The sequence below is a fragment of the Cucumis sativus genome, chromosome 5 (assembly GCF_000004075.3).
Source record: "Cucumis sativus cultivar 9930 chromosome 5, Cucumber_9930_V3, whole genome shotgun sequence".
NCBI lineage: Eukaryota > Viridiplantae > Streptophyta > Magnoliopsida > Cucurbitales > Cucurbitaceae > Cucumis > Cucumis sativus.
The window spans coordinates 4,722,445-4,738,205 of record NC_026659.2 but is presented as its reverse complement, the minus strand read 5'-3'; the positions used below and the strand labels follow the sequence as shown (position 1 = coordinate 4,738,205).

At 32.2% G+C, this 15,761-nt stretch overlaps 1 protein-coding gene across 4 annotated transcripts; it reads left to right on the top strand.

The window, feature by feature from the left end:
* Nucleotides 1-567: 567 nt before the first annotated feature.
* LOC101222022 (2-oxoglutarate dehydrogenase, mitochondrial) lies at nucleotides 568-8,494 on the top strand. Of its 4 annotated transcripts, none has more exons than XM_031885205.1 (9): nucleotides 568-689; nucleotides 905-2,473; nucleotides 2,650-2,876; nucleotides 2,960-3,292; nucleotides 3,746-3,992; nucleotides 4,815-4,943; nucleotides 6,744-6,959; nucleotides 7,238-7,361; nucleotides 7,623-8,461. In XM_031885205.1, exons 2-9 carry the CDS (start codon nucleotides 920-922, stop codon nucleotides 7,859-7,861), a joined length of 3,069 nt encoding a protein of 1,022 aa, XP_031741065.1. In that variant the 5' UTR covers nucleotides 568-689; nucleotides 905-919; the 3' UTR covers nucleotides 7,862-8,461. The 4 variants fall into 4 exon arrangements, 3 of the variants coding, with proteins under 3 accessions (XP_031741065.1, XP_031741066.1, XP_011654944.1); XM_031885206.1 differs by having other exon boundaries at nucleotides 580-689; nucleotides 919-2,473; XR_969486.2 differs by having other exon boundaries at nucleotides 600-2,473; nucleotides 7,623-7,922; nucleotides 8,052-8,494.
* Nucleotides 8,495-15,761: the final 7,267 nt, after the last annotated feature.

Here is a 15,761-nt window from a genome sequence, read left to right as displayed (position 1 = left end):
TCTCATTTGTTGCTATTGGTTTCATTTTCTTTTTTACTTAAATATTTTTATTGGTTTCCTTTTCCTTTTCCATTTTTTCCACAAAAAAAAAAAAAAAACAAGAAAGAGTGAAATTGAGCTATAACGATCTATCATAAAAGCGTACGTAGATAAAAGTTAGTAAAAAGAAAATTCAATATTCAATATATTTTTTTTTTTGTTGGGGAGGGAGGAAGAGCAGGAAGAGGAAAAGGTTAGGTATGAATTTTAATCCCAATACATACCCACACATATATATTATGTATATTATAAGTTATAGTTAAATTTTTGTTTGGGAGTATGGGTAGGTGTGTATTAATGTAATTAGAACATTCCATAAAAAAGAAGATCAATGTCTTTGATTTTGCAATCTTATTATTTAAGTAATAATTAGTCACTTTGGTGTAAGAGAGAAAACAAATAAAAAAAGAAAAGGAAAATATCTCTTTCTTCAAAATTTACATTGCTAGAAAATAGGACCTGGGACCCACTCCCACTCCCACCCAATATTGAAAATTGATAATATTAATAATAACAATTCAACGCCACGCCGAGGAAGAAAATATATTAAGAGAATTCTCAGCTTGGGCTGTTTCGGTCTGAAGCCAACACAGGGCTGTATCGCTTTACGCCGATTTCAGGGTTTCGAATCATTTTTCTTCTCCATTTCGGTACCTTACAATCTCTCTTCAATTCTTCATTTCTACTACTTTTTCATTCCTTTCTCTTCTTTCTTCTTCTTTCTTTTCATCTGAATCCTTACACAGTTCTCTACTGTGGAAGCTGCAGATGTATGTGATTGAGTACAAAGTCGTCTGATAAATATATTGATTTTGAATAGTTTTCTTTTCTTTTTTTCTCTTTTGTCCTTGTCTGATTTGGGTAGTTTTGATTTGTAAGAATGGGGTTGTTTAGAGCTGGTTCTGCTCTGGCAAAGGTTGCCATTAGGAGAACTTTAGCACAAGGGGGAGGATCTTATGCTGCCAGATCACGTATCATTTCATCTCAGAATCGATATTTTCACACCACGCTTTTTAAGCCCAAAGCACAATCTGCGCCGGTGCCTCGCCCTGTTCCTCTTTCGAAGCTAACTGATAGCTTCCTCGATGGGACCAGCAGTGTGTATTTGGAGGAGCTTCAAAGGGCTTGGGAGGATGACCCCAATAGTGTCGATGAGTCTTGGGACAATTTCTTTAGGAATTTTGTGGGTCAGGCCGCAACCTCTCCTGGTATTTCAGGGCAGACAATTCAAGAGAGTATGCGTTTGTTGTTGCTTGTTAGGGCTTACCAGGTTAATGGTCACATGAAAGCCAAGTTGGATCCATTGAATTTGGAAGAAAGAGAAATCCCGGATGATTTGGATCCTGCCCTTTATGGATTTACGGATGCTGATCTTGACAGGGAATTCTTCCTTGGTGTGTGGAGGATGGCTGGATTTTTATCAGAAAATCGTCCAGTGCAGACTCTCAGATCAATTTTGACCCGTCTTGAGCAAGCTTACTGTGGGAGTGTTGGATATGAATATATGCATATTGCAGATCGTAACAAATGTAACTGGTTGAGAGACAAGATTGAGACCCCAACACCAATGCAGTACAATCGGCAGCGCCGAGAGGTGATTCTTGATCGCCTTATATGGAGCACACAGTTTGAGAACTTCTTAGCCACTAAGTGGACCACAGCAAAAAGATTTGGACTTGAAGGTGGTGAGACTTTGATTCCAGGGATGAAGGAGATGTTTGATAGGGCTGCTGACCTTGGAGTTGAGAGCATTGTTATTGGAATGCCTCACCGAGGAAGACTAAATGTTTTGGGTAACGTTGTTCGGAAGCCTCTTAGGCAGATCTTTAGTGAGTTTAGTGGTGGTACGAAGCCTGTGGATGAAGTTGGACTTTACACAGGAACTGGTGATGTCAAATATCACTTGGGTACTTCCTATGATCGACCGACTAGAGGTGGAAAACATATTCATCTTTCTTTGGTTGCAAATCCAAGTCACTTGGAAGCTGTTGATCCAGTTGTTGTTGGGAAAACTAGAGCAAAGCAATATTACTCCAATGACATTGAAAGGATCAAGAATATGGGCATTTTGATTCATGGGGATGGTAGCTTTGCAGGACAAGGTGTGGTGTATGAAACTCTTCATCTTAGTGCTCTTCCTAACTACACCACTGGAGGAACAATCCACATTGTCGTGAATAATCAAGTCGCTTTTACTACCGATCCTAGGGCTGGAAGATCATCACAATATTGCACTGATGTTGCCAAAGCTCTGGATGCTCCTATTTTCCATGTAAATGGTGATGACATGGAAGCTGTTGTCCATGTTTGTGAGCTTGCTGCAGAGTGGCGCCAAACCTTTCATTCAGATGTAGTTGTTGATCTGGTTTGTTATCGTCGGTTTGGACACAATGAGATTGATGAGCCATCGTTCACACAACCTAAGATGTATCAGGTACGCATGTACTTCTAGTTTTAATAATGTTTTTGGATATGAATATTGCGGAAATATTCTTCTTTCTGTGGCTTCAGTTAGTTACATTAATTCTCAAAACTTTGGTGCTGTATTCATGTTATTAGTTTATATACTCTTAGTGATCTATTACTGACTACTGAGCTGATTGAGAACAGGTCATCAGGAATCATCCTTCATCTCTTGAAATCTACCAGAAAAAACTCTTAGAATCTGGGCAGGTGAGTCAGGAGGATATCAATAAAATACGTGATAAGGTTAATAAAATCCTTAACGAAGAATTTTTGGCGAGCAAAGATTATGTTCCAAAGAGAAGAGACTGGCTTTCGGCATATTGGTCTGGTTTCAAGTCTCCTGAACAGATCTCAAGAGTTCGGAACACTGGGTATGGTAAATTTAATTATTGGATTCTCTTACTTCATATGTTATACTTTAGCACTGAAATTTATACTCTGATCAATTTTGCAGAGTTAAACCAGAGATACTAAAGAATGTTGGAAAAGCTATTACTGTATTTCCAGAAAATTTCAAGCCTCACAGAGCAGTAAAAAAAGTTTACGAACAAAGAGCACAAATGATTGAAACAGGAGAGGGCATTGACTGGGCACTTGGTGAAGCCCTTGCTTTTGCCACTTTGCTTGTGGAAGGAAACCACGTCAGATTGAGCGGCCAAGATGTTGAGAGAGGTACCTTTAGTCATCGACATTCTGTTGTGCATGATCAAGAAACAGGAGCGATCTACTGTCCTCTGGACCATGTTATCATGAATCAGAATGAGGAGTTGTTCACTGTAAGCAACAGGTAAAGTTGATTACAAGTCCTTTTGCCTATATATTCAGACAAGAGAGGTTTGATGCTTTTGAATTCATTGTATTAATTCCACTTCTTACTCGCAATATGCTCTATGATCTCGTCTCATAATTCAATTTCCATGTACAATTTTCCTTTAGGTAGTTCATATTGAATAGTCATTAGGGCACCTCTTTATGTTAGTGTTGTTAGCCAATGAGATGAGTAAATCTGCATCTTCATGTTTTGCATGAAGAACAATGGAAGCATATTAGTTTGGGTTTGATCCAGATGGCTCTGTTACTCCACCAATGCGCTGGTGTCTTTAATTTATTAGTGTCTTACCTTTTCAGTCATCTGTGAGCTTTGTAATTTAGAGAATCTCATTATGAAATCTACTGTGAGTTGTACAGTTTACCTTTTTGCAGAGTTACACTTACACGTTCTCTTTTTCTTGTCCAACAGTTCTCTTTCAGAGTTTGGAGTTCTTGGATTTGAGTTGGGTTATTCAATGGAAAATCCTAATTCATTGGTAATCTGGGAAGCCCAGTTTGGTGATTTTTCAAATGGTGCTCAAGTTATATTTGATCAATTCTTGAGCAGTGGTGAAGCGAAGTGGCTGCGGCAGACAGGGCTTGTTGTGCTGCTTCCTCATGGCTATGATGGCCAGGGCCCTGAACATTCGAGTGCAAGGTTGGAACGTTTCCTTCAGGTATCCAACAACGCTCTACTTTGTCTTCTTCCTTTATTTTTTTTCAGAAAAGAAATTAATTGAAAAATAGTTTCTTCTGTTTTCAGCATCTTTTCTTTTTGTGCTTGGCCCAGTGTTTTCTTTTTACTGTTAGGTTGTTTGTCCCTACTTGATTGGTTTGGTGATGGACACATGTGAGATGTAAGGTTCTCATAGAAGAAGCTAGTTTAGAGAAATTTTGAAACATTTTATTTCTATCTAGTTATATGCTCTGCAATATTTTTCTAAAGCACAATTGCAGTGCGTTCTCAGGCATAAGGGTGAGATGCTTAGGAAATGAAAGGATTTCTTTCAAGTGGACAGCAGTAAATTTATTTAAGAAAAATTGTATTATAAAGTGCCATAAGACAACGGGAAATTTTAAATTAGAGCTCTTGTAAGATAGTTTAGAGAAATGTTTCTTAATTCTTGCGCACTATACACTGCATTTATTTTTGAGTGTTCTTTTTTAAAAAGTTAATTTAATTTATTTTCTAATAAATGAGCTTATATTCCTGTTTCGATTTCAAAAAGTTCTATGACTATCATAAATGGTTTGAGTGACATGACACTGGGTTGCCTAATTTAATTTGGTTGCTGTTGATCAGAATTTGTACGAATTTCTCCTTTCTAGGCTTTTGCTAGGGTTTTGATCAACTATGTTTAATTACAGTGGCCAATACTATTGGAATTTGGAAATTATGGATTACGTTGGAATCTTAGCTGAGAATGTTTGTCCAGGTTCTAATGTAGTACAATTCACTGGGGCTCTTGAATAATACAAAATTTCATAATCTATGGCAGATGAGTGATGATAACCCTTTTGTTATTCCGGAGATGGATTCTACCCTTAGAAAGCAAATTCAGGAATGCAACTGGCAAGTTGTGAATGTTACCACTCCCGCCAACTATTTCCATGTTCTTCGGAGACAGGTTAGTGCTAGTTTTTGGTTGATGATATTAGTTGCTTTTGTTGTTATTGTTATCTATTTATTTATTATGATTATTATTAGGGGCATTTTGAAATATAGCATAATGAACCAAAATATTTACAAAATATATCAAACTTTTAGATTCTATCCTTGTTTATCAGTGCATTTAATAGACATTAATAGACTCGTTGATAGAATATGATATTTTGTAAATATTTTTAGGAGTTCAGCCATTTACAATCATTTTCCTTATTATTATTTTAGCACAAAATAGAATGTTTCCAGATGGAAGAATAAGAGGAGGACGAGGTATCCTTGAACTAAAAAGACATATTAGAAACTTCCTCATTAATGTACAGGTAGCAAAAGCGATGTAAAATCTTAAGATTAATATCTTTGACCAGAACCTCTACCTAGGCCTTCCATTTAGCAAAATGGAGAAATTCACAAGCTGAAGACAGCTCCTGACCCAAGTTCTAAACTTTCTTCCACAAGATCTTATCAAGAAAGTCTCAACCCATATTGTTGTAAGCTTTCTTCAAATCAATCGTAAAAGTGACCACTTCTCTTTGAAGCCTATTTGGTTGGCGTTGCATGGAGAAGCTTGAGTCCTTTGTCAAAACTTTCTGTTGTGCTTTTCAAATTGAGAGAGATAACAGGATTTTTGTTCATAATTCATACACAGTTTTTGGTGATTCACTTGAAGTCGTAACGTACACAGCCTCCAGTCAGGGTGTGTTATTATTTTTTATTTTATCTATTTCTGGGCTTGGGATGTTTCTTACCCCCATCCCCCGAGTTGTGATCCTTTTCTCGAATCAATGCTGTGATTTGATATATGTTGCAAAGTGTTGGAAACTATAAAAGGACTGATAGGATGATTGTCGAATAAAACTAAAAGGAGAGGGAAATCTGGCCACAAGAAACTAAAGAAGAGGTAACTACACCCACAAAAACTAACGAAGAGCTTTAATAAAGTAGTTAAAAGTTAATACATTACCAAGAAGCGGTGTGATAGAAAGTCAAATATATTGAAAGATAAACAATTATGAAAATACAAAATAAACCTAGTATACGAGATATTTGGACCCTCCCAATCTTGAGATACTCTTAAGCCTTCATATGTCCAAAATATTGCTCATCTTCACCATGCCCAACTCACTGTATTTATGACCAACTTCCCTAACAAATTATTCAGCCAATTACTAATACACTCCTAATATTTCTGCACTGCCATACCTATCATGGTGTTCTGTACGCTGTATATTTATACAAAAGAAACTCAAAAGGAGAACACTATTTTAAAAAGTACAAGGGTTGCTCCTACCAAATAAAAGAAATAGTGAAACGGATATATATAAGGAAAAAAGGTATCACCCTTGGCCAGGGTGAGGAGACCCCACATTAAGTGAGTTTGAAACTAGTGACTTACAGAAAGACCAGGTCAAGAACCCTAGCGGAAATGAAGATGGTATCGTCTAACTAAAAGTTTTAAATGGGGAGAAAAGAAAAATATGTGACCTTAAGAGATAGGTTTCCCAGGACTACAATGTGAATCATATTTGAGAGAAAGCTTGGAGTTTCAACCATTATGGCAAAATCTACACTTGTTATAATTATAAAAGAACCAAAGAGAACGATAATTGGAGAAACTCAAGAAGCCCTTGTTTGTTACCAAGGTGAGTTTGGCTCTGCCGTAAGATTGGCAATTCTCAAACCTTCAAAGCTTTTGAAACTGCTTTCCAATCAATTATAACTTCATTAATATCCTAATTTTCTTTTGTATATATTTTATCTGCAGATTCACAGGGAGTTCCGTAAGCCCCTAGTTGTGATGGCCCCTAAGAATCTTCTTCGACACAAAGATTGCAAGTCTAATTTGTCCGAGTTTGATGATGTTCAAGGTCATCCAGGCTTTGACAAGCAAGGAACCAGATTTAAGCGCCTCATAAAGGACCAAAACAATCACTCTGATCATGAAGAGGGTATTAGACGTCTAGTTCTTTGCTCTGGAAAGGTTAGCATCCACCATCTTATCTTCTCTTACTGCTACTTAATTTTTTCTAAATGTATAAAGGGTGGATTAATCTTTCTTCCTAACAGAAATATCTTAGATAAGAGTTATGATATTCTCTTGCAACTATGCTAGTAGCCTAGTACGAATTGACCCATCATATTTCATATTCATTATTGACTGGTCTATGCAATCTTTCTATTCATCCCCCAGAAACTGGGTTTGTGTTTCACTTTTAAGAATTTAGTAATTGTTGAAATGTATGCTTGCGTTGTTTACAGATTTACTATGAGCTTGATGACGAGCGAACTAAATCGGATGGAAAAGACGTCGCAATATGTAGGGTTGAACAACTTTGCCCCTTTCCTTATGACCTCATCCAGCGGGAGCTGAAGCGATATCCAAGTATGTAATTCAGTTATCCAATAATTCGTAGTTGTAATTCAATTATTCAATTATTTGACTATTCAACATGGTATTCAATCATTCAATTATTTAACCTGGTATCACATCGTTGTAGAAGCATATCACATCGTTCTAGGCTTCTACGGTTCTGCCAAAACTTCTTATAAGCAAATTTCCCTTAATCTTTTCTCCTCATGTTCTCCTTTTTCTTTATGGTGAGCATCTAAGATTACATTAACTTGAATTTTTTTGCTTTTCAAGATGCCGAGGTCGTCTGGTGTCAGGAGGAACCAATGAACATGGGCGCATTTACCTACATTTCTCCCCGTCTTGCCACTGCCATGAGGGCTCTTGGAAGAGGCACATTCGAAGACATTAAATACGTCGGTCGTGCTCCGTCAGCCTCCACTGCCACTGGATTCTATACTGTTCACGTAAAGGAACAAACTGAGCTGGTGAAGAAAGCATTGCAGCCTGAACCTATCAATAGCAGCTTCTGAACACATTCTAAGTTCTTTAACTTGGAATTTCTCCTGAATAATCCTGAACATTCCAGCAATGGTAAGCTCCTCTTCTCCCTTCCCCACACACACACACAAAAAAAAAAAAAAAAAAATCACGAGGATTAACAAACCTTAAAGCTGAAGTTTTAGTGGTCTGATTACCCTATCCCTTGATTTTTGCATGCAGTGTGATGCGAGCATCATCCACTAAGACCATTTTTAATTGAGATTTTCCTTTTTTTGACGTTGATATGTCAATGATAATAGCTTTTTTTGTGGTTGGATTAATAGAAGATTGGATATATACTTCGTTCAATAATTGCAGAAAGACTAATCTGCACAGTTTTCCACTCACTCACCAATGGAAGTAGTCTTTGTTTTTTGTTTTCTTCCCAAGTGGTCAGATTATGTATAATTTGATCCCAAATCTTGATTCTACACTTTCAATTATACTTTAATGCCATTTCTCTATGGAAGGAAACTCTTCTTATTCTCATTTATTAGTTGAAAGTTGAAGGGTTTTGAAATTGTTTGAATGTGGATTTTGATGAAATGTATCATCATGCTTTTGTTGACTATATATTGTTATTGAACTTACATTACTATATTAAAGTTGGATGGTAATTTGTATATATGGCAATTTTGTAGTTAAAGGTGTTCAAGTGAGAGTGATACTACATTTCCCCAAAAGGAAAAAGATGGTAAGAATGATATGACTACCAGTGTCATCTACATCTCATTTTTGTGATGTATGATTTAAAGGAAAAAGATTTCACTTTCTATTTTACCAAAAAAAAAAAAAACATTATTAAATATTTCATCTTTATATATATGTATTTTTTAAAGAAAAATTATTTGATTACTTTTAAGTAAAGTCAGACAAAAACTAATAAAAATACTAATCAAGATAACAAGTTTGTTTGTTTGTGTTTTTTTTTTTTATTTCAATGTCATTAGATAACAAGAAAGGCTTATAAAAAAACTTACATGGGTGATTGTTCTATTTTAGTCTTTTAAGTGTTTTATATCTATTAATTTATTTTTAATAATTTGTGAAGTGGGGGAATAATTATTTTTAGTTTCCAAATGTGAATCAATCAAAATTCAGAGTCTTAATCCTTCCATTAGTGGTTACAATTTTAATTTTTGTGGTTAACAATGACCTCAGAACTTATAACTACTTCAAGTCTTGGCTTTGAGGTGGCCACTCATTTCCACCACCATTATTTTTGGCCTATTAAAAACAATCACTCATTTGTATGTAATAATTAACTTACCATCAACTTTAATAATAACAATAATTTATTATATATTACCAAAGCAGTAATTTATTATATATTATTATTGAGTTTTTTAACCATTTTTTTGACTACTTTTGAACACTTGTAACCTGAGTGCAAGGAATATGACAAAATATAACAATGACCTCAGAACCCTAATTATTCAAATCACCCCATACCTTTTGTAAACATAAAGCTTTTTCGTGTCTTAATGTCACTTTTTTAACTTTTAATTTTGTTTTAGATAAATGGATAACGAAGTATGTATGTGTGTGTTCATATTAAGAACATTAGGTGAGCGTGTATCAGGTGGTAAAACGTATAGTAAGAATCAAAGGCTGTTAGTTAAAAGAGAATAAATTCTAAAAAGTTGAGATGAAAGTGAGTTTTAACTTAAAGATATAATAGAAAACACAAAACCAATAGAAAGGATATGTCATTCATAAAGACTAGTTATTGACAAAGGTAAGTCAAGGGTGAGCAGGTGTGATTAGTGGACATTGTACGACACATACGTAACTACAAAAACCGCTAAATAATTACCTTTTGAAAACTATAAGATTATAAACATCTACCGAATTGTTAAATTAGAAGACTTTTATTTAGTCTCTTCTTTTGTATTCTAGTTTTGGGTTCTTCCTCCTTGTACATGTGTTTCTATCAACTTTTGGAATGAGAATGTGACGAAGGTGCTAAGAATGTGTCAATCTAGTTGAGATGTCGGAGTGTATCTCTTGATCCCTCTACTTTTCAAATGTTCAAAATTAAAGGACCAAAATGAAAAAAAAAAATCTTGAAAATTGGGAAGTAGAACATGAAATTTAAACGTCCACTACTATAACACGTACAGCCCAATCCAATAATTACGATCCTATCAAAAAAGAGAGAATCACATATTGTTAATTAGTAAGGATGACTTTGTAAGGTTATAAGTACTCCAACGTGACCTTATAGTAAAGTAGGACCATGAAGAAAAAGTGAAAAGAACCTATCGAAGTGTAAATAAAACATCAAACCATAAGCTTTCTAGCACTGAGATGAAAGGTTACGAAAAAGAATGGGAAAGTTTTGTATAAACGTATCGCCATGTAATTAAGTATTTTGATTTGGATTTATTTCTTGCAAAAGTATACCTTTGTGAGAAAGATGATTTCAGTAGAGATTGATACAAAAATGAACCAAGTGTTCTCCACTAATTATCTTCATCAGCTTGCAATGAAACCCAAATTATATAAAGACTCATTTTCCCTTCCTTCCTTGTGTACTCCAACAAACATAAAAAGCAAAAAAAAAACAATAAAAAAAAGGACTTTGTATTTGATTACAACTTCGCTTATATCTCCAAATTTTGACAACAAACACAAATTTCTGTCTTTCAAAAGTTCACAATTTTAATCTCTCTTTCCCAACAATTTATTTTAATGATATTTCCTGACTTGGAAACACTATATCTATTGCAAAATTATATATTAATCTTGCTGCAAGTTTTGTTAGAAAACATGGGACAGCAAACACATTTTCTTTTTCATTCATATAATATAGTATTGGTAATGATAATATAGTACTAAGTGTCGTATTAGAATTGGATTTACTTCTCAAAGTGGTCAAGCTTAGTCTTGTGATTAGTGAGATGGATAGCATTTGGGACCAAATAGTTGAAGTAATAATCATATATTTCATTAATTAATACAATTTTTTTTCTTCTCTCTCATACATAATCATCATACATGGGTTTTAAATTAATTATACACTAAATCCCACAATTTGAGGCTAGAAACAAAAGTTTCTATATTTGATTTAATTAGAAAAGATTAAAGGATGATTTTGAAGGGGGTGTCAAAATCTAGATTAAAGTAAGGCAAAATTTTAAATCAAAGAATAGGATGTGTTTCTTTATTGAACATATGGGGTTCGTATTCAATTATATATACTTTGGATTAAAAGTGGTTGTAGCTTTGGCTGATTGCATGAAGGATTAAAGCCACTTTTGTTTGAATCAATCAATATACTTCCCTGGGCCTTCTTTTGAAGGGTGTCCCTCTCTTTTTCATTATTTCCCTTTTTCTTCTTCTTCTTAGTATTCATTTGCTTTTGAAAATATTCGTAAAAGAAATTTTTTTCATTAGGATGAGCCGTTCAAACAATCGTTTTTTTAAAAAAGTTATTATTATATTTTTCTTTTCGTTTTAATAACCTGCTAAAAGCAAATTCATGATTAATTATCGTTTTTAGGGTTTATGATTGGATGTGATTGATGGTAAAAATAAAATGAGCTTTTAGTTAAGAAAATAGGAATGGCATACATTTAAATAAAACCTATACTTCTGTAATGCCCATTGTTGAATTTTGTATATCTACTTTTTGATTGGATTTGACTGATTTTTTGGATTTTTTCAATTATGATGAGAACAATGACATGGAGGATTTTTCTTTTGTCCCATAAATAATGCTCAAACTTTTTATTTTCCCTAAGGAAAAATAATAGGGGATGATATAAAATTTGGATATAATGTGCTTTCAAACTTTTGTATGGGTATGTGCACTACAAATATGTGGTTTTAAAACAGTATTCCAAACACAACCATAACCAATATCATCACAATAGAAGATCATATATAATATTAATGAAATGGTACATCTTATAGTAATAAAAATGTAATTTTCTTTTAGTTCAACAAAACATAAAAAGAGATAATAATATTTCAAATCGACGATAATGTCTAAACTAATTGAGTTATATATTTTTAAATTGATAAGTTAACTTATATATTTATATTTATGATATATAAGGTTTATTGCTTTCAGATATTATTATGTTTTAAATAAATAGTAAACCAAACTATCGAAGTGAACTTTTTTTTTTTTTTTTGTGACAAAATATGAGATGATCTAAAATCTCAAAAGTATTGCTGACAGTATAAAAATTTTAGGGTTTAGGGTTATCCAAGATTCTTTCCAAAAATTTCCTAGGAAAAAGAACCATATAAATCTTATAAAAGTATAAACATTTGGTCACACCAATTATTACACTAACAATGTTTTCTTTTCTTTCAAATTTTAATAATTGAGGACTTTCTTTAAATATATTAAAATAAACTAAGATAGTTATAAATATAACAAAATATTATTTATAGATTCTACTTGATAAAAATTGATAAATGTCTATTAATAATTAGCCGTTTTACTATTTAAAATAATATTTCTTTTAATAACTCACAAACATTTATTATAAGTACAGGGGTTCCTCAATTTTATTGTCTTTATATAATTTGTATAAACAAAACCAATTAATGTTTAATATTTGTACGCATTGCAATTAGAATTAAGTTTTACTTGAAGTCCCCTGTCAATAAGTTTTCTAGATTCGCAACTGCTCACAGACATATGAATTATGTGTAAAAAAGTACTAATTGACCGCCATCCTTTTATAAGTTGCGTGGCATTTAGGAGAATTGTTATGAATAGCAAAAAAAAATGAAACTATTTACAAAGAACATAGCAAAAAATTTAAAAGCGCCCTAAAGAGTGGATGAATTTTGCTATATCTTATAAAATAATTTTGATATTTTGCTAATTTTAAAAATGTCGCTTTTTCTTTTTTTATAAATATAACGAAATATATTTTTCTCCTTTCTTCTTCCTCTTTCAACGAAATCTTTGACAAAGCTCATTGACGTCCTTGCGACGATCAATTGTTGTTAACATCGTACCATTCGTCGTCAAACATTCTCTCTCTTTCTCACTCATTTTTTTTCCTTTTTTTCTTCTCTTTATTTTCAATACACACGAAGAATCAAACTTCATTCTCGCCAAAAGAAAAGAAAAAAACAAGAAAGAAAGAAAAAAGAAAAAGAAAGAAGAAAAGGAAACCAAAATCATCACATTTGAATCTCCATAATCAATCCTCAAGACTTTCCTCCAATTAATTCTCATATATTTTCAATCTTCCATTTTACTTTAATGAATTTTGTGGGATTAGTGGTTTCAGTAATTAATATTGAGAGACCAATAAAATAAGAAACAATGTAAGAAAAATGGGAAAGTTGACAAACTTTTGTAAGGATTTTGTTAGATATGTTTGATATTATTATATAAAATTTATCATCCTCCCTCAACCTAATATTTTGAGTTGAATCGGTGGTGATTTAAGAACATATTATATTACAATTATATTTAGTACTACTTTTGGTTGAGTTTATTAAAAAATTTGAGCATTAGGATGGAAATCATGTCAAACACTTAAGATTCACCAAAAATTTCTGGGTTCTCTGATATATATCAGTTTTTAACTAATATAAAAAACTGTATACCATGTTATAAGGTTGACCTAAATTTTTTACTTTTTCATTTTCAGAAATGTTCTAAGTTAACTAATATTTTATATCAATATATAACCAAAATGATCGAATTATCCATATTTATTATTAATAATATATTAAAAATAGAAAAAGGAAAAAGGAAAGTAGACCATATTTAAGATTTGCATTTATTAGATATGTGAGGTAAATATGATAAGTGATTAAATTCTATTATATTAATATTAATAATAAAAATTGTTCCTTAATTAGTTTTCTTTTTATAATTTTGTTAAAAAATTCCCCCCTTATGATTTCTCTCTCACTTTCTAATTTCTCTCCGTCTATTATTTATTTCATTTTGTATTAATTTTCATATATTTTACGTAATTATAGTATATATTGAATAATACGGTGTATCTTTTACTAATGAAAGGTTCTTATATCAATTTGTTTATGTATTTTATTTAAACATGCATATCTTATGTAGTGTTAAACACCTTGTTAACAAGCATTGTGATTCACTTCGTTGAGAAGATTTGTGCAAGTTATAAGGTGAGCCTAATAATGTTGAAGGTTATTCTAAGGAGTCTCTCCCAGGGGGAAGCCTAGACACTAAGATGGATGAAGCATAAAGTATATGATGGAGGGGGAGCTTAGATCAAATCCTCCCTTGTTCATAAATCAAGTGGTTTAAGTGAAGCCTAGATGTTTTTCTTGTAAAAATTGTTATTCAAGATAGTTAATTCTTGATAAGTTATGTACTTGTGAATCTCTTGAATCTTAGTAAATGATACTTTCAAACGAGCTTAAGGTCCTCCAGATATAGGTGTGATTACACCGAACTATGTTTATCAACTTATGGTTGTGTTCTGTCTTTTTTTTTTTACTGTTATTGCTTATGCTATTTACTTTGACAATATAGCTTTGGTGCAAACATAATCCTCCAGGTTAAAACTGTGTTTTCAATATTCGCTCATCAACTCAAGATTTTGGGTCAATCTGTGATTCAAGATGGTATTAGGTGACTTAGGGAGATCATGTGTTCAAGTCTATATTTACTTCTCTATAATTTAATATTCTTGTGGCTTTCACATATTTCGACTGAATGTCAGATGTTATATTAAATCTACATTCACCCACAAGTTTAAGCTTTTGGTCCAATCAGTGATCTAAAAGATTTGTTATTTAGTTTACAATTTGACAACATAGATTTAAAATTTGTAATTTGTTTGAAGTGGTAAGAGAAAAAAATAAGGGCTTTTGTTATTTAAACTCCTTTTTATAAAAATAATTTAAAATATTTCAAAAGCTATTTTGAATTGGGTACCGAACATTTTCAATTTTTTTTTTCTTTCTAAAATGATTTTTTTTTCAAAATTAAACCAAACACACATAGTTAACAATTCAATAAAAATAAAGTTACAATGAACAATGAGCAAAAGACCAACAAAAGTTTAGTTCAACTGATAGCAATATATATTGAGGACCAAGAATTCTAGATTCAAATCTTCCTATCTCATTTATACAAAAGAAAACGGTCAAAATGCAAAAGAACCGTTTTAGCAAAGCTTGCAAACACACATTATTATAACACACTCATATATAGATGGTTTTTGAAACCTAAGCAAGATCACCTGGCCACAATTATATATTAACTAATAAATTTTATGTTATGCTTGTGGTAGCACACATATTCATAAAATGGATCTAAATTTATACTATTGTTCAAAATATGTTCGAGGTAATATTTCTATAAATCATAAGTTATGACGTTACCCATTACGTATTTAGGTAGAATATAAAATACTATTAATCAGTTTATGATCATATTTTATATGTACTTATCCGTTGTAATAAATACAAAAACGGCTAATAGAGTTAAACTCCAACGTTTTCAAATGATGCGCATTGTCTAAAAGAAACGTTAAAATTATTTTCGACTAACATGAGTGATTATACTATCAACTTTAAAGTTCGATTTTTTCAACCACATTAATTCAATACTTTTTGCGATAAAATTAATATTCTACTACTCATGAAATTACATTAACTATTTTAGCGTTAGTTTGCGCTTTTATCTTGATTTGGAACATATATATAAATAATTTTGAAACTTTTAATCTCCCTCTAATTTTGGTAAAATTTCATAATAATTATATAAAAGAAAGAAATGTATAAAAGGACTTAATAATTGTCCCTTTCCGTTTAAAAAATAGGAGTTTTTTAAAAATAGAACAAAACACAACAATATTTATATCAGAACGATTTTAAAAAAGAAAAAAAAATCCTCATAATATGAAATAATAAAAATACTCCTGC

Coding starts and splice junctions, on each gene's coding strand:
- LOC101222022 (XM_031885205.1), top strand. CDS start 920: ATGGGGTTGTTTAGAGCTGGTTCTGCTCTGGCAAAGGTTGCCATTAGG. Junction 2,877..2,959: donor TCAAGAGTTCGGAACACTGG/GTATGGTAAATT, acceptor TCAATTTTGCAG/AGTTAAACCAGAGATACTAA. Junction 3,993..4,814: donor GGTTGGAACGTTTCCTTCAG/GTATCCAACAAC, acceptor AATCTATGGCAG/ATGAGTGATGATAACCCTTT.